We start from the raw sequence: 22205 nt of genomic DNA, 5'->3' as shown, positions 1-22205 counted from the left end.
AAAAAAACCTCTGAAATTCCACTTAACAAAGCTACTTTTACATCCTAGTGAATGGTCTCTGTTTGCAGTATTTCGATGATCTGATCTCAAAAAATTCTGTTAAGCATAAACATAGACAGTCTGACATAGAAAAAAGTAAACCAGTAGTCAAAAGATTTCAGTTCTAGCTTTGGTTCTGGAACTTCCTAGCAAGTGATCTTGGCCAAAGCTTCTACGAGCCTGTTTCCAGATCAATAAAATGGGGGTGTCACTAGCTCTGCTTATCTTACAATGCTGTTTTGAGGCTCACATAAGATAATTATGTATAAGTACTTTATGAACTATAAAAGACAAGTAGTAAATGTTCCAAGTGGAAATGAACGTGCTATTATATAATACTTTCATGATCAGCTTCCAGCATGGGGTTTATCACATAGTAAATTCTCAACATATATTTTTAGATCTCTTACTCTCAAATTTGAGGTTGAGTATATTTCTGAAATAACAGTAAGATAGGGCAGGTTATTAAAATATAACCAAGGACCCAAATCCTTGATCATTTGCTGTCATGTTACGGAAAACTAAAATATCGTTTCCTTTCAAGTTAAAATGCACATTTATTCAGCAGTTAATGGATAGGATCTAGGAACTACTACAATCAGAAACATAATGTAGCCAATTCTTTAGACACTAAACTGAAAAAAAAGGTATTCCTATATATATTTGTTTCCCAATTTAGACTTTGAAGGAGAGCAGAAGCTATAGTTTATTTATCTGTTTATCTTCAGGAACATAATGCAAGATTAGTAAATACATACCGAGGCAGATAGTTCCTGACCTCAAAGAATTGAGAAACCTAGCTGGGGAGTCAGATTAAAGAGATACTCACATAAATTACTAGAGACTTTTACAAAGCAATATATTTGCTTCCTCCAATCCATTCTGTAACACTCCAATCAAATCAATTTTAAAATACTTTCCCTCCCTACTTTACAACTCAAGAAACTGTAACTAGCTCTCTATTGCCTAGAAAACTGCAGTTGCCTTAACCCTACTCCAGACCTTACTCTTAATTTCTGGGGGTAGGACCCAAGCATCTGTATGTTTAAAAGCTCCACAAGTGATTCTGAAACACAACCAGAATGAAAACCACAATTGGGTTCACCCTATCTGAGATACTCCCTTGTCAGGGCAGTCCATCTCATATCTAATTCTCTTAGTTATGTTTTCTCCTGTTATCTAAAAAGTTCCCTTTCTAGAAATGCTCCAAATACTACCCATCCTTCAAAACAACCTTCAGGGCTTCCCTGGTGGCACAGTGGTTAAGAATCCGCCTGCCAATGCAGGGGACACAGGTTCGAGCCCTGGTCTGGGAAGATCCCACATGCTGCGGAGCAACTAAGCCCGTGTGCCACAACTACTGAGCCTGCGCTCTAGAGCCTGTGAGCCACAACTACTGAAGCCTGCGCGCCTAGAGCCCGTGCTCTGCAACAAGAGAAGCCACTGCAATGAGAAGCCCATGCACCACAATGAAGAGTAGCCCCCGCTCGCCACAACTAGAGAAAGCTTGAGTGCAGCAAAGAAGACTCAACACAGCCAATAAATAAATTTATTTAAAAAAAAAAAACCAAACAATCTTCAAATCCTTCCTTCATGAAACATGCCAACTACTATAGCCCACAGGGCCCTCACATCTCTGTATACATCAATACCTTTATATATATATACATAGTTCACTAATATTTTATGTCTGTTTCTTTTAGACACTGGTGGGCATTTAACACTATCAGATGGATGACCAACAGATTTCTTTCACTACAGCAAATCTAAAACATAAATATAAAAATACATACATTTCAAACTTTCAAAATTATGTTGCTTTAATACCTAGTTATAGAAATCTTCAGGCAATTGGCTTATTCCCTGATTGTAATTTTCATGACCACTGTCATTCATTAGTGCTAGTGATAAGCTTCCTTCAAATATCAGTTCCACACATCTAAGGCTGAACCATACAAGTTTATAACATGAATCTAATCCTAGGGTAGTTAGTGCTATATCTCTGAGATTGTCCTCAAGAAGTATGTAGAAAAATAATCAAGGGAAAGCATGATACATTACCTTTCAATAGACTTGAAATCCAGAGTTAGACATTCTTGATATTAGGTTTGGAAGTATAAATTTGAATGTACACTATATGAACAAGACACTGTTGAGACTGTATCAGACAATGAATTCAAAGGGAATACACACAGAAAGTATAGTGTTTCTTTTTGCAGGTGGAAGGTTCAAGTTATCCTATCTAGTTTTTACTCAGGGCCAATCAATCCAAATATATAGGGTTATATAAGCAGTTCTCAACCAAAGGTGATTTTGCCCCCAGAGGACATGTGGCAATGTCTAGAGACATTTTTGGTTGTCACAACTGGAGGCTGCAACTGGCATCTAGTGGGTAGGGTACGGGGTTGCTGCTAAATATCCTACAATGCACAAGATAGTCCTCACAACAAAAAAAATTATCAACCCAAGATGTCAACAGGAGGAGTAACCCTAGTGTTATACTATATTTGGGAATGTAAGCACGGCTTGATAGATGCTTATAATACTTACTGCATGTTCTCTTAATTTGCTAGTTTTTCCCTTTTGCTCCCTTTAGCATCAATATCATTGAGACTGCTAATTTCAAAGCAGATCATTCAAAGCATAAGGCATTTAGGCCACTAACCTAGGTATCAGAAAATGAACCAAGCCAAACTTATAATGTCAGATGAGGAAATTATTAAAAGCATATCAGTGTAAGATACCAACATCAAAATTTCACTTCAATTTAATACTAAAATCATGAAGGAGTCATGTTTTATTATACCAAGTGAGAAAGATAACTAAGATTTTTACAAGTATTTGGTAGCCTGGAGAAGAAAACATAAATAGAAACTAGTATTCAATAGTCTAAGTTCAAGAAGGTTCAAGCTACCTAAAGCCCTAGATGCAGGATTTGATGAAGGTGGAAAAAAGAAATAGCTACTGGGGATTAAGAATAAAGCATTTAGGGCTTCCCTGGTGGCGCAGTGGTTGAGAGTCCCCCTGCCGATGCAGGGGACACGGGTTCGTGCCCCGGTCCAGGAGGATCCCACATGCCGCAGAGCGGCTGGGCCCGTGAGCCATGGCCGCTGAGCCTGCATGTCCAGAGCCTGTGCTCTGCAACGGGAGAGGTCACAACAGTGAGAGGCCCGCATACCGCTAAAAAAAAAAAAAAAAAAAAAAAGAATAAAGCATTTATTTCTGGGAATAAAGTTATATCTACTACAGGGATAAGGAAATACAAGAATGAAGAGTTCAGAAAATACTTGGGTAAACCAGATACCTCAAGTTCAGTGTCACAGGACGGACTAAAGGCATGATTGTTAGGGGCACATAATTTGCAGGTGAGAAGACGGTCACGGCAGAGATACTACCCCATGTGGAATTATAGGGCTGCGTTAACCATCTACAGGACACTTACTCTCATTGTCCCTTTCCTCCCCTAAACCACAGCCTCCCTGAGCCCTTGGCAGATCAAAAGAAGTTCTGACCTCTTGCGGGCACATGCTGATGTCATCGCTTTCTAGTTCTGAATCAGATGGAAAGGTCTCTCTGACACAAATTTCAAACACACATCCTTGCAAAAAGTTGCCCTAGATGTAAAAAGTGACCACTATGTCACTAGATTCAAGAGAGACACAGAAAAACCTAAAAGAAGATTTCAAGGGACGCATTAGAAATATAAAGGTAGATTTGAGATGGCAACTTAAGCTGAAAGAATGCAGAAAAGAAAAGCTACTGAGGACTTCCAAAGCAATCTCTGAGAAAGCAACATAAATGTGTCCCTTCCAGACTGATATTTTCAAAAGCAGGAACCCTTTCTGCTTTTTTGTTTTTTCAGTCTTTATAAACAGAACACCTACTACAGTGCCTAGCACTGGCCATGCTGAATTAATGAATTTAAGAAAACAAAGAAGAAACTGGTTTAGATTTTTTTTTTTGCATAATGATGTGTGATGCCTACACTCTGGACCGTAAGCTTGGTAAAGCAACCAATGCATACTTGCAGGTAGACTGACAGTAAGACACACACACTCACATACCTTCCGTCGTGTCACAGGCGTAGTGACAATGCCACCAAGGCCTAAGAGGAGAAGGTTTTGAGGAAAACAAGGAAATCTGTAACATCATTCAAAGTAACAGAAGTCAAAATGTTCAGGGTATAAAGTTACTCAGACAGCAGGCCTAGACAAAATAAACACTTGTTCTATTACCTTTTTGTTTTGTTGTCATGGGAATCTGTGTTTAGGAACACTTATTTTCTGCAACTAGATGATAGAGCAGTAAAAGGGGGATGGCTTTCATAAAAGAGAAAAACCTGTATCTATAAAGGCAGAACAGTAAATAAATCCTATACGGTGACATGTGTGGAATCTGTCAATCTATAAGATTTATTCAAGTTAACAGAGAAGTCATTGGGGGCTCCTAGCCAAAACATTATTAACAGGTAATGATAATCCAACCTCTACTAAAATTATTGTGATGGGGGCAAGGCAGAGGAATGTAAAGCAGATACAGGGCCAAATAAAACAGAAAATAAATGAGACCTTAAAAGTTGAAAGAAGGTAAAAATGACTTTTTAAAAATAACCCAATAGTAAGAAAAAACCGGGCTTCCCTGGTGGCGCAGTGGTTGAGGGTCCGCCTGCCGATGCAGGGGACACGGGTTCGTGCCCCGGTCCGGGAAGATCCCACATGCCGCAGAGCAGCTGGGCCCGTGAGCCATGGCCGCTGAGCCTGCGCGTCCAGAGCCTGTACTCCGCACCGGGAGAGGCCACAAAAGTGAGAGGCCCACGTACCGCAAAAAAAAAAAAAAAAAAAAAAGAAAAAACCTAGAAGCCCAAAGATGTTAGAAAACATTCAACCTGCCAGCAGGCTAATCTTCTTTTGTCAGAAGTCTAGAGCTAATCTCTTTGCTCCCTTCCTTTTGGCAACAGAAACCTGAAAAGTGAAGTTAAGCTCCACATGTTATTTAAAGAGCTGGACTGGAATACCCTGCATTTCTAGGGCCCACCAAAAGTACTGGCTCTGGTACACTGAGCCTTCTGGAATGAGAGTTGTTGAATATGGATCAGGGCTGTACACCAATTCATCTGACTCCCCCACTCTACCCTAAACTACAGTTAGCACCTCTAAATGGGTGAGGAACAGAAATGAAAAAACAGGGACCCCAGAGCAGAGAGATCTGTTAAAACACACGTTAGATCATGTCTCCCCTCTGGTTATAACCCTCCATGGTCTCCCGTCTCAGAGTAAAAGGCACAATTCTTACAAAGGCAAATAAGACCCTTTATGATCCCAGCACCTCTGTAGCCCCTCCACTCGCTTCCCCTACTACTATTTGGCCCCTGGTTCATTCAGTTCGAGCCATACTGGTCTTCCAGCTATGCTAGAGAATGAGGCCTTTGCCTCAGGGCATGTGCTGATCCCTCAACACAGAATTGTTCTTCCCTCCCCATTCACGCCCAACCAGTGTTCTACATCACTGCCTTCAGGTTGTTGCTCAATTGTCACTTTATCACTGAGGTCTACCCTGCTTAAAAGTGCAACACAGCCATCCCAGTATTCCCTCTCTTTTCCTTACTTTATTCCCCCATAGTATTTATCACCTGACATGTTATAAATTTTAATTTTTTGTTTATTGTCTACTTTTATTCCCCTGCCCTTAGAATATAGTTTTTTCTTTTGTTTTTTTTTTGCGGTACGAAGGCCTCTCACTGTTGTGGCCTCTCCCGTTGCGGAGCACAGGCTCCGGACGTGCAGGCTCAGTGGCCATGGCTCACGGGCCTAGCCGCTCCACGGCATGTGGGATCCTCCTGGACCGGGGCACGAACCCGTGTCCCCTGCATCGGCAGGCGGACTCTCAACCACTGCGCCACGAGGGAAGCCCAGAATGTAGTTTCTTATGGGCAGGAATTTTTGTCTGTTTTGCTCATACTCTAGCACCTAAAGAGTGACCCACGCATAACAGGCGCTCAAAGTATCGGTATAACACAAAGTCCTGGCCTCAAGGAGATTAGCATGAACCCATCCTCTTCTCCCTATAAGACTCCAAAGTTAGATCCTGTGCCCTGTTAAGACTCCAAAGTTAGATATATCCATTTGTCCAAGGCCAAAACTTAGGGATCATTCTACACCCCTCTCTCTTCTGTACTTTCTCCCCAACACTCAGCCTAGGAGCCAAGCCCAGGATCCATTTGTCAAAAGTGCAGAATTTACAGGCCACCATCTACTTCCTCCCTAGAATAAATTATTAAAAGGCTAAAATGCTGGGAAACTGGTTAATTTTATAAATCCTTAACAGACATGTACTTAACTTACAGAAGAACTATGCAAAGACAACTACTTCTAATACTAAAAGCTTCATTTATTTAAAAAAATTTTTTTTCAAGTTTAAAGAGGTTTTATTTGTCCTGAAGAAACCCGTGCATCACTTCCAAGTACATGGCAACCATGAAATGATATTCCTAGGTTCCAGAGTCAGGGGAAGCCACTTTATAATGAGGTTTTTTTGAGCTCTATAGTAATTATACCTCTTGGATAGAAACAAATCAATACCAAATTTCACAGTAAAGAGCAAAAGTCCAGTGTATTTTCAAAGGCCTAGAGAGGCAGTTATTTCTATTTATATCCTATACTATACTTACATAACAGAAGCACATACAGAGAATCTCAACTTTCCAAAATGTGCACAGAAGAATTTCAAGCCAAGGGGATTCATAAATTCAGGAATTAACTAGTTGCACTGATGATCCTTTGGGAAAAAATGTAATCTGGGCAATGAGTCCATTTTTGGTCTATCAATTCTGAGGAAGAGATATGACTTTAATAAGTCATTACCTCAGATTAGCTAGGCTGACATTGGTAGGATTGGTTAGTCATAGTTCTACTATTTCAAGTGACCCAGCAACCCCTTTCTTCACAAAAGGAGGGAGGGGAGAGGCAAACAGCACAAGAGAAGGTGCCACCACACAATCTTAGCAGTCTACAAGTACAGGAAAGAATTCTAAAGTATTGAAACCCCAGAACCAAATCCTTAGTAGCACTGACAAGTATGCCATTCCTTTAAGGAGTCCAGCTCCTCATCTATACAACTGAGTTAATAATACCAGCCTTCACAGAGCCAGTGAAAACTGAATAATAATGCTTTGAAATGCAAATACATTATGAAGTGTAAAATCCCATAAAAATGTCAGTTAATACTAAAGTGAGAGGGATCTAGCACAGTGACTTCTTCCACCTTTGAATCCTAAGCCCCAGGGTCTCAGCACCATCTGCACTATTGCCCATGAAAGGCAAAGTCAATGCAGATCATCTGAGGCTGATTTAGAGGGAAATCAAAAGCATAGTCCTCAGTATCAAGAAATTAAACTGGCAGAACTGAAAAGCCAGAGGTTCAGGATATCCTTATTTTAAAATGGGAGCCAGTGGAAAGGTTTCAGTGGAAAATGGAATCCGATAAATAAAGGATGACTTTATAGCCAACCTGACTGAACTCTTTCTTAAAAGTCTGTATCAATAATACAAATATTTGCCATTGTGTTTAACTATTTATTGGTTGGTACTGGTAACATGCAGACAATCACCTTGCTTTTGGTTACAAAGGAAAGCAAATGGGAACCAAGATCAGCATGGGCCTATTATCACCACTAGGAAAATAAACGGCACACCCCTCTCACTCATTAGGAGTCAAGAAAGTCACCTTTGCATACTCAATAATGACGTGCTTTATTTATTCGTGCCCTGGCTCATGCTAAAAAAAGGAAAAGATTTAAAATGGTGAAGGGCCATTAATACTAAAAAAATTTAGCTTCACTTTTTTTTCTAATAAATTTTTTTTTTACTATTTATTTTTGGCTGCGTTGGGTCTTCGTTGCTGCGCACAGGCTTTCTCTAATTGCAGTGAGTGGAGGCTACTCTTTGTTGCAGTGCGCGGGCTTCTCATTGTGGTGGCTTCTCTTGTTGTGGAACATGGGCTCTAGGTGCACGGGCTTCAGTAGTTGTAGCACGCGGGCTCCGTAGTTGTGGCTCGTGGGCTCTAGAGCGCAGACTCAGTAGTTGTGGTGCAAGGGCTTAGTTGCTCCGTGGCATGTGGGATCTTCCTGGAGCAGGGCTCGAACCCATGTCTCCTGCATTGGCAGGCGGATTCTTAACCACTGCGCCACCAGGGAAGTCCTTCACTTATTTTTATTAGTTATTTACACACAATCTTGTTCCACAAAGCATTTAGGAAGTTGGATTTGATTTCTTAGTAAATTTTGCCATCCTTTTACCAAAAGTTTTGTTATACACTTTATATACTGATGATAAACATAAAATGCACAGCACAATGCCTGGAACATAGAACACAATCCATAAATGTAGTTATTATTTGCATCAGGCTATAAACCCTATCAGGGAATGGACTGTCTTATTCTGTCTTGCTTAACACTCTAGCTCAAGAAACCTAGCCTGCTATCTGGTCCATAGTTGGTACTCAATAAATATTGTTTAATAAATGATTGAATATGATTTAAGAATAATTCTCAACACTCACCTATTTTAAGGTACCAGTGCCCCACCTCCTGTAATCAGAGGCAAGTGTCCGTAAAACCCATACACCAGAGGAAAGGCATTTAAGTTCCTGTTTATATTTCCTTAAACTCACCACAAAGCTCCTCCCCCTCCTTCTGTCCCCAAACCACAAAATCAATGCTGTGCAACAATGTATTCTTCAAAAATCTTGCTTCATTTCCCCTCACAGACAACAAAGTTCCTTAAAATTGCAAGACTTAGTTTAGTCCCTTTTACCCCTTAAAAAGGAAAGGCATATTTGTAAAACCCTATCAATTCCCAAATTTCTAGTCTGATTCCTTGATCTTTAATTCACGGTTGGTTATCACTCAGGTTGCTACATACTTGCTTTACTATATATACTTAGTACAAATTAAAATACTGAAAATTGGCTTAATATTTTTAAAAAAATTTTTTAAGTTCCACATCAAAGTGTATCACACTTCAGAGCAATCAAATTAGGAAACTGACACAGATTATTTCAGTGACATTGCATTCCTTGAAATACTTTCAGAGATTCTTTTTTGGAACAGACTTCAGATCTAGTTCTACAAGTCACACAGGAAATTGTGTCATTACTTTACGGTTACAACTTCTATCTGACCTAAAACAGTATCATCAACCTGGCTACCTAATCTTTTTCACCAGACTTCAGTCCAATTTTCTAAATTATTTCAGAATCAATTTGATTTTGTAATTTCCTAAAATTAAATCTGCTCTCAAGAAAATGAAGATAGTGAAAAATAACACAGGCTCCAAAGTGGATTCTAAGAGAAGTTAAAAAAAAGTTTTCTGCCACACCTGAAAGTTGCTAATTGAAAGAACAACTTCAAATAACTACTCTAAATGAGATAACACTTGTACATCTAAATTCTGATACTTTCAATCCAAAATCAGTTACATTTGTTTATGGCCAACTGTCACATAATATCAGTTATTTTTCTCCACCAATATGCTATAGGTTACATCTTAAATACCCTTAGCAGAACTGCCTCCATGGAAAGACACACAAGAAACTTAACAGTGGTTGTCTCTGAGGAAAGGAATAGCACAATTGGAGAACAAGAAAGGAAAGGCAACTTTTCACTATCTTTTTATACTTTCTGAATTTTATACAATGTGAATGTATCACCTACTTTTAAAAACCTGTTTAACAAAATTACTTCCAAGTGTCAGATATTGATGGTTTCTAAAAGCCAGAAAAGTATAGTACTAAAAAAACATGGAGTTCATCTTAATGGCACTTTGATGTAAATCTGGATCTCCAGAGCTAAGGCAGAGCTATTCACACCAACATAGGGAAACCTTGCAAGGAATTCTTTTCAAGTTCACTAAACTTCCCATAGTTGAGCTGTTCCGCTATATCACTCCTTAAGGTTTAAACATTATTGGAAACAAAAACTCGGTACCACAAAAATTAATGTGTCAATTCAAGAATGAAAAATGGAGGTAAACTAATGAGCTATTAAAGGAGCAATGATCCAAACACATCTTCGAAAATTAGCAAATCAACAGCACACTATAAAAATGGAAAAAAGATGTCAAGCATAGTGCCATCAGCAACATAACTCAAACAGCCTGAACCAGAAAATGCAATATGATCTGTTGCTGGACACAATTGCACAATCTCAATTACCCAGAAGATTCTATAAACCGGAAATTCATGCTGGGGCTTTAAGAAACACAGGAATTATATTTAAAGATTAACAAGTCCAAAAGCCTGGAATTTGTGGCAAAACAAGAAAATAATTTTGTAGACCTCTCTTCAAATGATGCATGCACAGGAATTACATGAATTAGCTTCAGATCAGGAGGTCTCAAATTTCAGTATATCTAAAATACAGTGTTTAAAGCCTTGAAAGTTAGAAGTGAAATATTTCAGGTCTGAACATTTTACAGTATCATTTAATTGAAAACACATTCACAGTGTGAATTAAAGCTGCAAAGTGTCTCTTCCTTCCTTTGCTATATATTCCATATCCATATCGTGTACCTCAGGCTCTAAGTGTAGATAAGTTCCCTGCAAACTCTCAAAGGGACTTTAAAAACACAGCATTTCACAAGAATTATCGCAATTAAAAAATATTTACAATACCTCCCGGCACTGCTAATAACTTTTTGATCTTGAGGGCGTGCATCGGATCTGAATCTCACTTGCTCCAAAGGAGAAAACTGTTTTGTCAAACAATACTTAAACGAGCAGGGGTATGTGACTAATCAGTGAGGCCGCCAGTTTCTCAAGCTGCAGTGTGTTTGCAGGCACTACCACCCACCCCCCACTCTGCGAAAAGGAAATACGCTTTCAACTGAATCGGAAACACACCACACTAAAGCTGGCACAGGACTCACCGAGATAAAGTCGGTATTTTAAGCTCTATGGATAGCTACTAATTCAAGTGCGAATTCAAAAAGAACGCTTCTCAAAATGGGATTTCGACAGAGGTTTGCAAAAAAGCCCGCACTGAACGCCCTTCGTCCTCAGTTTTGTTCAGATGACGGCAGTCTCCCGGTCGAGCTTTTGCCCTTCTGTTTCTCCAGGCAGCTCCCCGGGCTTGTCTGCTCCGAGGGCAGGCTCCGGCGCCCAAGGTGGGCACATCTCGGGAGAGAGTCCTTCTGCTCGATGCCAGCAGGGAGACCCCCAAAGAGGGCCCTCCTGTTCCTATCCCCAAAGCAGCAACCCCCCAAAAAGGGAATGCGCAGGGTGCGAGCCAGGGCCGGGCTCCAACACCATCACCCACCGCCCATCGTGGACCTGCGTCCTACACACAGCTGACCACATATGTGGGTGTGCAGGGTGAGGGGTGCAAGGGGTACAGGGAGGGAAGGACAGGGGTCGAAGGGGCAAGGATGCCCTCCCCCAAGGAAAATTCCTACCGCTTGGTGCATTGCTGAGCCGTGGGGGCAGGCCTGGCTCTGGGGCATAAAGGGTCACCCAGCCCACCGAGGCCCCGAGCCCGGTGACACTCACCACACGGAGCCATAGGCGCCGGAGCCCACCGGGGACAGGTTTTGGTAACGCTCGGGCACCTCCCAGATTGTCTTGTTCAGCTCCTGCCGGTAGAACGTGGGCCTCTCCTGAGACATCTTCCAGCGGTGGCCGCGGGGCGAGGAGGTGGCCCTGCGGGGCCCCGCCTGCGCCCGCACCCGCTTCCCCGACCTCGTCGCCCGGCCGGACGGGCGGGGACCCTGCGCTGGCCGCCCGCGCAGGTGTGAGTGCCGCGAGCCAGACGACTCCCGCGCGCGCGGCCCCTGTCAGCCGCAGCGGCTGGACGCTCCTCCGCGACGGGGGTGAGCCCTGCTAAGGGCAGGGGCACGCTCAGGGGCTCAAGGCTGCGCCCGCCACGTTCTCGCTGCACCCTCTCCAGACCAGGCCGACTCCCGGCTGCACCGCGGGACTACGGCTCCAGCTGCAGCGACCGCGGAGGATCCAGCGGTCGCCGTTCCACAGCCTGCGAACAGGAGCCTCCCGCCGTACTCTCGCGAGAACAGCTCCGGGGCCTCTCTGCGAGCCGAGATTTTACCCAATATGGAACCTGCCCAAGGGAGGGGGTTGATGAGAGGAGAGGATGGGAGGAGCAATTCTCGCGAGAAGAGAACAACAGCTGGCCACCAGAGGCAGGAACTCCGAGGGACTGCTCTTCTTAAGGGCGCCAAGGCGGACCCGAGAAGGAGGGGATAAGCAGACAACACATGCCGCGTGCGCCCCACCGTGGTCGGCGGGGCAAACGCCTGGCTCCCAGGTGGAAAGCGACATTGACAAACAAGGTGTCGGGAAAAGAGCCAAAAGACCTTTGAACTGCGGGTAGTCACCAGCAGCCAGCCGAGCACCTGCTCAGCAGAACCCCCAATTTCCAAGAAATACTTGCATAATAAAGAGGAAGGTTCCGGCCAGAAAGCCGTTGCAGTCCCATCTGCTCAAGGACATACACGGCTTACTCTTCGGAATTCTGACGAAATCTGTCCCAAAGGTAAATATTAGCCCTGCATTAAGGTTGAGGTTTTCCACCCAAACTCTTCCAGTAGTTCTCAAACTTTTATGTGTAGAAGAATCACCTTGAGAGTTTAAAAATGCATATTCCCAGGATCCACAGTGAGTTTAGTTGGAGAGGTCCGTGAGGCGCACCAAGAACGTGTATTTTTACAATACGCCCCAGGTAATTCAGATTCAGGAAAGTCCCTGGTATCTCCCTTTGAGAAGCATTTTTAAACCATTACCCTGAAGGTTTGAAACTGATTCCTACCTTGAAGAGCTTCCAGTGAAGAGGATTTTAAGAATTTTAATCATGCCTCTCAGAGTAAGAACAGTGCAGAGAGTAGTCTTCCGGCAGTGTCATATTGGGCAAGTCAATTGACATTTCTCAGACCTTAGTTCCAGTTTATGCAAAGAGAATTCCTGCCCCACATTCCCACCTGAAAGGTGAACAAGATAATAAATGTGAATGGGCAAGGTATTCTAACCCCATACCTTGCCACCACTGTTAACCTATTCCTATGCTAAAGCTTGTTACAATAGGCAGAATTGGACCCTATCTTATTCTTAGTCATTTCTTTTAGAAATAACTAGATTCAAGCCAGGACAATTCTCATCACTATCCATGATTATTCTCTTTTGTGTATGCATCCCTTGGAGTGCTCAGACTTTGCCTATCTTGTTCCAGCATCTAGCACAGTGCCTAGAACATAAAAGGTACTTCTTAAATATTTGTTGAACAAATTATGAACAATGACCATGATCTCAATTTAGGAGGCGGTGCAGGATTCTCAGTTCTCCTCAAAGAAAACCGAAATAAAACCCCAAACCAGGGTCATGGGTGATTTGTGGAAAGCTTTCTTTGGATTCAATGTGACTTAGCCTGGAATGTGACTCTTGCCTACGAAGACATGTTGCTTAAAAATGTTCCAAGGGACTTCCCTGGTGACACAGGCAGGTTAATCTGCCTGCCAATGCAGGGGAGACGGGTTCGAGCCCTGGTCCGGGAAGATCCCACATGCCGCGGAGCAACTAAGCCCGTGTGCCACAACTACTGGGCCCGCGCTCTAGAGCCTGAGAGCCACAACTACTGAAGTCTGTGCTCCTAGAGCCATGCTCCGCAAGAAGAGAAGCCACCACAATGAGAAGCTGCACACCTAGAGCCCGTGCTCCGCATCGAAGGGTAGCCCCCACTCGCCGCAACTAGAGAAAGCCCGCGCACAGCAGCAAAGACCCAACACACCCAAAAATAAAAATAAAGAAATAAATTAATAAAAAATAAAAATGTTCTAATTCAACCTGCAGGGTAGGGAGCTTTCTAAGAAGTATCAGAGGTTGAAGGAGGAAGTGAGAGCAAAAATGCAACTGTAAAGATATGAGGGGTGGGAGTGGGAAATCAAGGTGATGAGTGCAAGGATACAAGGGAGGAAACCTGGAAGTAGGAATTCTAAGAAATTCATATATTTATCCAACAAATTGGAATGATGAAGTCAGAGTGACCAAAAGGGTAAAGATGAGCAATACATTCACTCATTCAACAAATATGTATTGAATGCATCCTAGGTACCCGGCACTTCTGATGGAAAAGCGATTAAAAAGCAGAGAGTTGCTGCCTATGTGGAGCTTACAATGAACAGCAGGGCAATCATTCAATTATTCAACACAAATTTATTGCGCACTTACTAGGTCTATCACATTGCTTTAGGCACCAATGATACAGCAGTTAATGAAAGAGAAAAGTCCCTGCCCTTTTGGGGATGAGACAAATTACAAAAAGGGATAGGTAAAGTGAACAATATATTAGACACTAATACAGTAATCAAGCAAGTGTAAAACAGCAACTGAGCCAAGCAGGAATACAAGGTATAGTGAGAGGCAGTGACTGGTATTGAGCCTCACAAGGAGGTTAAGGGGGATTAGGGGAGGGGAGCAGAGCAGGAGACCTGGGCAGCAGAGTGTCCTTCAGTGGAAGAAGCCAAGCTTGTGTGGCTGAGAAGGTTGGGGACCTCGGTGACCCTCTAGCCTCCAGTTTCCTCCCGCGTCTTCTGTTCCCACAGGGTCGTCGGGAGACTCAAGTGAATTACTGTACGTGAAGTGCGGGGCGCGAGGCCTGGCATCAAGGAGGCCCTCAATCAAGAGTCGTCGAGAGCGGAGGGCTGGGTGACACAGGTAACCGCGGCGCAGCTGGGCCTCTCCCCGCTCCCCACCCCGGCTGCCCAGGCTCCACTTCCTCGCCCCGCTCTTGTCCCCCGCCCGCCAGAACGCCCGCGGGTTCGGACGCAACGGCTCGGGAACCGCCGGCGTCCGCGTCCACAGCGCCGCCCGCCTGGCCGGAGCTGCTTCCGGCTCCAGCGCCCGCCCTCCCGCCGCAGCCCGGGAACCAGGTGAGCCGAGGAAGCAGGGGAGCCGCTGCCGGAGCCGCCCGGGGCCGCGGGCTGCAGGTGGTGGCGGCGGTGCCGCGGCCCGGGCGTCGGGTGCGAAGGACCAGCCCCTCGTTACACTCGGAAGTCCCTGGGCGGGGCCCGCGGCGGTCACCGCAGGGCTAGGCACGTCGCGGCCGCTCAGTCAGTGTTTGGGGAATGAATGAATGACGGCCGTCCCTGGGAGCTTCTCTCTCTTAGGTGTCGGCTCTACTTGTGAAAGGCCGCGTGGAACAGCAGTGAGGAGAGACGGTGTGTGCGTTTGGCAAGTTGAATCCTTCCACACTCGTGGGTCTCAGTTGTCAGAAGCGCCAGAACTGGTCTACTCCCTCACCTGACTCCCCCATCCGCCTCCTCCTGAGGCCTGACTGCCCAGACGCTCTTCCTCCTTTAATACTTCACTGCTTTTGTTCATTTTGTTCCTTCTGACTGAGCCCCCACTTCCACCTCTCTTGGCCCCTTTCTTTTCCTGTTAAGTTCTGTTTATGTATGTGTCCCTCTGCGAAGCCTTCTCCAACATCCCCATCCCAATAATGAGTTTCTCTCCAGCACAGCCCTTTACTAATACTCTCACCAGTTCGCATTAAAGGTAGTTGTCGGTGTGTTCCCACCATCCCCAGCCACTAGACCGAGTGACTGAAAGATACTGAAAGCAATGCTCCTTGCTTGTGCCTTTTCTTTTTCCACATACATTCCCCCTTAAAAGCATAACATAAAAGCATAATGGGCAAAGGGCTGTTGTTTCTGATGGAATTACAAATCTTTTTTTTGAAATTCTGGAAGTGAATTTTACCTTCCCATGATTGTAGAGAACATATGAAAGATGACCATATGAGAGGATAGTCTTGAAACTAAGGTTCAGGATTTCACATCTGTTGGGTTAATAGTCAGAAAACTGGGCTGTATTTAAATATTTTATTCTTGGCTTTTAAACACATTATGTAAAAGAATCAATCGATGGCTGGATGGATAGGGGTAGTATGGGGGACGAAAGAGCTAGGTCAAAAGTACCCATGTTAACGGTATGCCACAAACTAGCACTGAATGACTGAATAAAGATAATTAGCTATATTTGCAGTGGTCTTCATATTTCATTGTGTATCAGAATCATCTGGAGGGCTTCTTAAAACAGACTGCTGGCACATCCTCAGAATTTCTGATTAATTTTGTCTTGCTAGTTGGGCCTGAGAATTTGCATTTTCAACAAGTTGCCAGATGATGCTGATGTTGTTTGTGGGACCAAGTGTGGGCTACAGAGATTAATTTCTATTAGTTAGTAGTGAATCCAGATGTCCCAAACTATGTCACATTTGTAGAATACGAAAATAAAACCTTAAGTTGTTCAGACCATGGCCCACCCACCTAAATATTTTGTCTGATGGCAGGAAGCATCAGGGAATTGTAGGAGTCAGTAATCGAGATTCCCTCTTGTGTTGTGTCTCAGCTGAAAGGTCATTATCCCGTCAGTATAGTTGGGATTACTTTCTTCGGAAATGTATCATCTTTTCCACATTAAAGTACATTTGCCACTTGTCAGTAACAGCTTCTGATCATCATACCTTATAGGGAAGGGTCCTGCTAGTGCATAAAAACAAGCCAGTAGGGCTTCTGTGAAGTCAAGAAAGACATAATGGAACTGAAGAAATTTTAGAGATGACTACTAAAAACAAAACAATAAGGAAATTATGTATTTTCCCTTGCTGCCTTTATCCAGTCATATGATAAGTCCTTTAAAGACAGCTTTCTACCTGCCCCTCCTAGCCATCCTGACTGTGGTCCCATGAGTTATGACTTGATTGCCTCTCTCTTAGACTACCATGGTAGTAATGGGCTCCCACTGGTCTTTTTGCCTCAGTCCCTCCTATCTCCAGTGCTGTCCAGTAGAATTTTCTGTGATGATGGAAATGTTTTATACCTGCCCTGTCCAGTACAGTAGCCCCTGCCACACATGGCTGTTGAGCACTTGAAATGTAGCTAGTGTGACTAAGGAGCTGAATTTTTCATTTTATTTATTTATAATCTTTAGGCCGTGCCACGCGGCATGTGGGATCTTAGTTCCCTGACCAGGGATCAAACCCGTGCCCCCTGCAGTGAAGCGTGGAGTCTTACCCACTGGACCGCCAGGGAAGTCCCTCATTTAATTTTAATTTTGTTTAATTTAAATAGCCACAGGTAGGCAGTGGCTACCGTACTGGGCAGCACAGCTCTAGACTATACCACTGATATGATTCATCTTCCCAAAGCACATCTCTGTGCATATTACTACTCCTTCTCGAACATTTTAAATAGCTAAAAAGTCCAGGTTCAGCCCAACATTCAAGACCCTCCAGAAGTAGGCCTCAACCTACTTTTTTGGGTTTGACACTGACTTTACTCAGGCCTATTGAATTACTTGCCTTATATTATCTCTGTAATTTTATCCTGTTCTCTTTCTGAAATACCTTATTCTCCTCCCTGCCCCCAGCTTAGCCAGAGCAGAGTTCAAACCATATCTCCCCCAGGAGGACTTCCTCATCCTTCTAGATTGGGGTTATTAATCCCACTCTATAGGAGATCATGTGGCATTAGATATGACATCTATTTTAGAATCAGAAAGACCAGGTTCAGATTCTGGCTCTGCTGTTTAATAGTTATATGATTCTGAGGAACCCACTAAACTCACAAGTGAAATGAGTATAATCATTATCAGGAAAATAATACCTATCTCTTGAGAGGATGTGTGTGAAGAAGCTGGCATATGGCAGGCCAGCAATAAATGTTAATTCCTGTCTTTCCCACCTCTAAAGTCTTATAGCACCATATTTTGGTATCTTTATTCTACTAAATTGTAGAGTCTTTGTCCTTTTTTGTGGCTGAGATTCCCTGACCAGGGATTGAACCTGTGCCCCCTGCATTGGAAGCACAGAGTCTTAACCACAGGACTGCCAGGGAAGTCCCAAGTCTTTGTCCTTTTGTATCCTCAGAGCACCTAGCATTCAGCAAATGTTTGTGGAACACTGAATGAATCGACCACAGGTGAAATAGCATTCGTCAGTCAGAAATAAATGAAGGTCAAGAATGCATATGGTAGAAATTCATAAGATTGTGAAAATAAAAGCAGACAACCTCACCAAATCCTGGTCTAGTAGATGGTGGCCACTTCCTGAAATATAAATGATATAGACTGAAGACAATAAAATGGTCACACACTGGTGGTTCACAGACTGAATCTAGCCTGCAGAGATGTTTTGTTAGATGTGTACTGTGTTTTTAAAAATATGTAAGGTAATCAACAATATTTAAAAGTCAGAAGATTTCATATAAAAATCTGGAATTATGACTTCTCTGGGAAAAGATCAGATCTGGCCATGCTGGACCCCACATGACCCATGGCAACAACTGCTGCAGTTGAGTAGCTGCAGCTACCTTTCCCAGGCCCACTGTTTCCACTATCCTTGATGTTCATGTGTTGCCTGCTTCATGCCTGCTTCGTGCTACTTTCAGAAACAAAATGCTGGATTCTAGACACTGCATCTAACCCAGGATGGCAATTTTTATAATCTCAATATAATAAGCAAGTTAATTAGGCTCTTTTTAGTTGCCAGGAACAGATATATTCTAGTCATAGAAGTTTATTGTAAGATTACATAGGAAAAGTAAGGAAGACTGGATCAATATTCCTATGGGTGGAGGAAAGAAAGGGAAAAATATTACTTATGTTTTAGTGTACAGTTCTGCTTTTTTTTTCTGTAAGACACGAAGTACTGATTCTCTTAATACATTGTAAAATACCTCTTCCATCCTCTTCTGTATTCCCCAACCACACTCTCACTTTATTGAATTTGTGATCATTAGTTCATAAGTGTTATACAGCTCACCCCTGCTACCCAATGCTTTGAGAGTAAACATACATTATGTAACTATGGTCAAGTTACCTAACTTTTCCAAAACATCAGTTTTATCACCTATAAAATGAGGATAATAGTAGTACTAGGATTGTTGTTGGAATTAAAAGAAATAACTCTTGAAAAATATCTAGTGCGATGCTTGGTATATAATAAGTGCTCTACAAATGTTGGTGTTGATAATGTTGCTGCTGCTGAAGATACAGGATAATTCTGATGGAAAACAAATGTTGCTGATACATTGAACTTGTTTGCAGCCTCACCTATAAAAGAACTACTTGTGTAATCTGCATAATTTGAGTGTTTACCTATATATTTTATAACTATGCAAAATATATGTATGTATACTTTTTACACATTTGTGTGGAAGAATATTAGAGTTCATGCTGTTTTTATTATTCAAAAACACAGATGATCAAGAACAGTTATACCTTCTCCCAGAGATGGATCTATATCCATCCTCATTAACTCCTTCTTCTCATTCTCTTTAAAACAGCAGGATGATACTACAGATTTTTAAAGCTTAAAGTGACCTTAGAGATCATATTGTCAAACCATGTCATTTTATGGACAAGGAAACCGAAATTCACTTTCTAAGAAACTTGCCCCCAGTCATACAGCTAGTTAGAGAAACAGCCAGGGCTAGAACTCCAGAATCCTGATATCCTGTGCAGTGCTTTTTCTGCTACATCATGATGCCACTAACTGGATACTTGACCATAATTCAAGAAATATTTGTTGAGGGCCTGCTAAGCGTCACGCATTATCCTGGGCTCTAGGGATACAGCCATGAACAAAGTCCTGCCTCTTGGATTTACATTTTAGTGTGGGAAACAGACAATGAACAAATAGACAAATATTGAATCAGGTACTGGTTAGTTCTATGAAGAAAAGAAAAGGGTAAAGGGATAATGATGGATGCTATTTTAGAGAGAGAAGGAGTTAAAAGACACTATGTTGACCCTTTAACCCTTAGCATTTTCAGTGAAAATTGGTGATTATACTTTTACCTCTTAATCTTTTCCCCTGCAACATAGCAACATAATTGAACATAAAGAAAACTAGGCTTTCTAGCTGGACACCTGGGTTCTAGTCCTGACTCTAATTATTCAAAAACCAAGGTTGTTTAAACTTCTGGGCTTTGGTTTCTCCATTTTGAAAATGAAAATAATATATACCTTGCTTTCTTTATAGGGTTGTTTTAAGTATAAAATTATACAATAAATGGAATGTTTATTTCCATAAAAATGTGCCAAGGATCTAGACTTTTTCAAAACTGTCTTTTGTTTAACTTCTTTCCACTTATCCAGGAATGATGCAACCAGAGAGGAGCTTCCAGAGTTTGGGCTCTAGATACAGGCAAAACTCTTTCATGTATGATGTGAAGCGAGATGTGTACAATGAGGAGAACTTTCAACAGGAACACAGAAGGAAGCCCGCTTTCTCTGGGAACTTGGACATCGACATCAGCACCGTCAGTCACCATGTCCAGTGCCGGTGCGTGTGTGTGATCATTCAGCTGCCACCATGCTGGCAGCCCTAAAACTCTACTTGACACCTTTGGTGCCTACTTCTGTTTTCCTCCTCTGAATTCCCGTCATCAGAACACTTAGCTTATTGCATAATTCCTCTACAGTTTTTTTGTGGTTTGTCTTATAGCACCTTCTTTTTTTTTTTTTTTTTTTTTTGCGGTATGCGGGCCTCTCACTGTTGTGGCCTCTTCCGTTGCGGAGCACAGGCTCTGGATGCGCAGGCTCAGCGGCCATGGCTCACGGGCCTAGCTGCTCCATGGCATGTGGGATCTTCCCAGACCGGGGCACGAACCCGTGTCCACTGCATCGGCAGGCGGACTCCCAACCACTGCGCCACCAGGGAAGCCCCCTTCTTTTTTTTTTTAATTTTTTAAAACTTTATTTTATTTTTGGCTGTGTTGGGTCTTCGTTGCTGCACACTGGCTTTCTCGTTGCTGTGCGGGCTCCTCATCGCAGTGGCATCTCTTGTTATAGAGCACGGGCTCTAGGCGTGCAGGCTTCGGTAGTTGTGGCGCGTGGGCTCAGCAGTTGTGGCGTGTGGGCTCAGTAATTGTGGCACACAGGCTTAGTTGCTCTGTGGCATGTGGGATCTTCCCAGACCAGGGTTCAAACCCGTGTCCCCTGCATTGGCAGGCAGATTCTTAACCACTGTGCCACCGGGGAAGTCCCTTGTAGCACCTTATTGATTATAAACTTCATGGACATAAAGACCTTGGCTGTCCCCCACAGCATCTAGGGATGGTATTTAATAAATACATTGTTTGATTAACCACCATTGACAGTCTCCTAACAACGACAACAAAAGCAACCGTGGTAAAATAATTAATGATAGCAGAATGACTATGTAAACCCTATAGTTCAGGAGCTCGTAACCTGTTTTTGTGCTGTGAACCTTTTAGCAGTCTCTCAGAGCTAATGAACATCCTTTCAGAATAATTTTTTTTTTACTTTTTTTAATTGTGGTAAAATATATATAATATAAAATTTGTTGTTTTAACCTTTTTTTTTTTTTTGCGGTACGTGGGCCTCTCACTGTTGTGGCCTCTCCCGTTGCGGAGCACAGGCTCCGGACGCGCAGGCCCAGCGGCCATGGCTCACGGGCCCAGCCGCTCCGCAGCATGTGGGATCTTCCCGGACCAGGGCACGAACCCGTGTCTCCCGCATCAGCAGGCGGACTCTCAACCACTGCGCCACCAGGGAAGCCCCTGTTTTAACCTTTTTAAAGTGTACAAATGAGCAGCATTAATGACATTCACGTTGTTGTGCAACCATCACCACTATCTATTTCCAAAACTTTTTCATCACCCCAAACAGAAACTCTGTACCCATTAGGCAATAACTCCCCATTTCCCCCTCCTCCAGCCCCTGGTAACCTCTCTTCTACTTTCTGCCTCTATGGATTGTGTATTCTAAATATTTCATTTAAACGGAATCAGACAATATTTGTCTTTCACGTCTGGTTTATTTCACTTAGCACAATGGTGTAGCGTGGATCAGTGCTTCATTCCATTTTATGGCTGATGATACTCCATTGTATGTATGTACCACATTTTGTTTATCCATTCATCTGTTAATGGACACTTAGGTTGTTTCCAATTTTTGTCTATCGTGAATAATGCTACCATGAATATTGGCATAGGAGTATCTGTTCAAGTCCCTGCTTACAATTCTTTTAGGTATACACCTAAGAGTGGACTTGGTGGATCATATGTTTAACTTTTTTTTTTTTTTTTGCGGTACGCGGGCCTGTCACTGTTGTGGCCTCTCCCGTTGCGGAGCACAGGCTC

At 43.0% G+C, this 22205-nt stretch overlaps 2 protein-coding genes across 5 annotated transcripts in view; one reads left to right on the top strand and one right to left on the bottom strand.

Moving 5' to 3' along the window:
• MAPK14 (mitogen-activated protein kinase 14) overlaps window positions 1-12172 on the bottom strand; it is a 73390-nt gene extending 61218 nt beyond the window's left edge. Inside the window, exon 1 of one of the 4 annotated variants that reach the window (XR_004352342.1) lies at window positions 11581-12135. Coding sequence is in view for 3 of the 4 variants with exons in the window: in XM_032650217.1 (XP_032506108.1) it covers window positions 11581-11696 (116 nt within the window). In the remaining variant the exon portion in view is untranslated. Of the gene's footprint in view, window positions 1-11580 lie in introns of all 4 variants that reach the window. The other 3 variants (XM_032650217.1, XM_032650216.1, XM_032650218.1) reach the window with 3 other exon arrangements.
• Window positions 12173-14262: 2090 nt separating this feature from the next.
• The window catches only part of SLC26A8 (solute carrier family 26 member 8), a 72778-nt gene continuing 64835 nt past the window's right edge, over window positions 14263-22205 (top strand). The window contains exons 1-2 of the mRNA XM_032650209.1: window positions 14263-15254; window positions 20197-20383. Of these exons, the coding sequence (XP_032506100.1) occupies window positions 15170-15254; window positions 20197-20383 (272 nt within the window). The 5' untranslated portion in view covers window positions 14263-15169. The remainder of the gene's footprint in view (window positions 15255-20196; window positions 20384-22205) is intronic.

This window comes from Phocoena sinus, chromosome 11 (assembly GCF_008692025.1).
Source record: "Phocoena sinus isolate mPhoSin1 chromosome 11, mPhoSin1.pri, whole genome shotgun sequence".
NCBI classification, from domain to species: domain Eukaryota; kingdom Metazoa; phylum Chordata; class Mammalia; order Artiodactyla; family Phocoenidae; genus Phocoena; species Phocoena sinus.
This window is presented reverse-complemented; position numbering and strand designations above follow the sequence as displayed.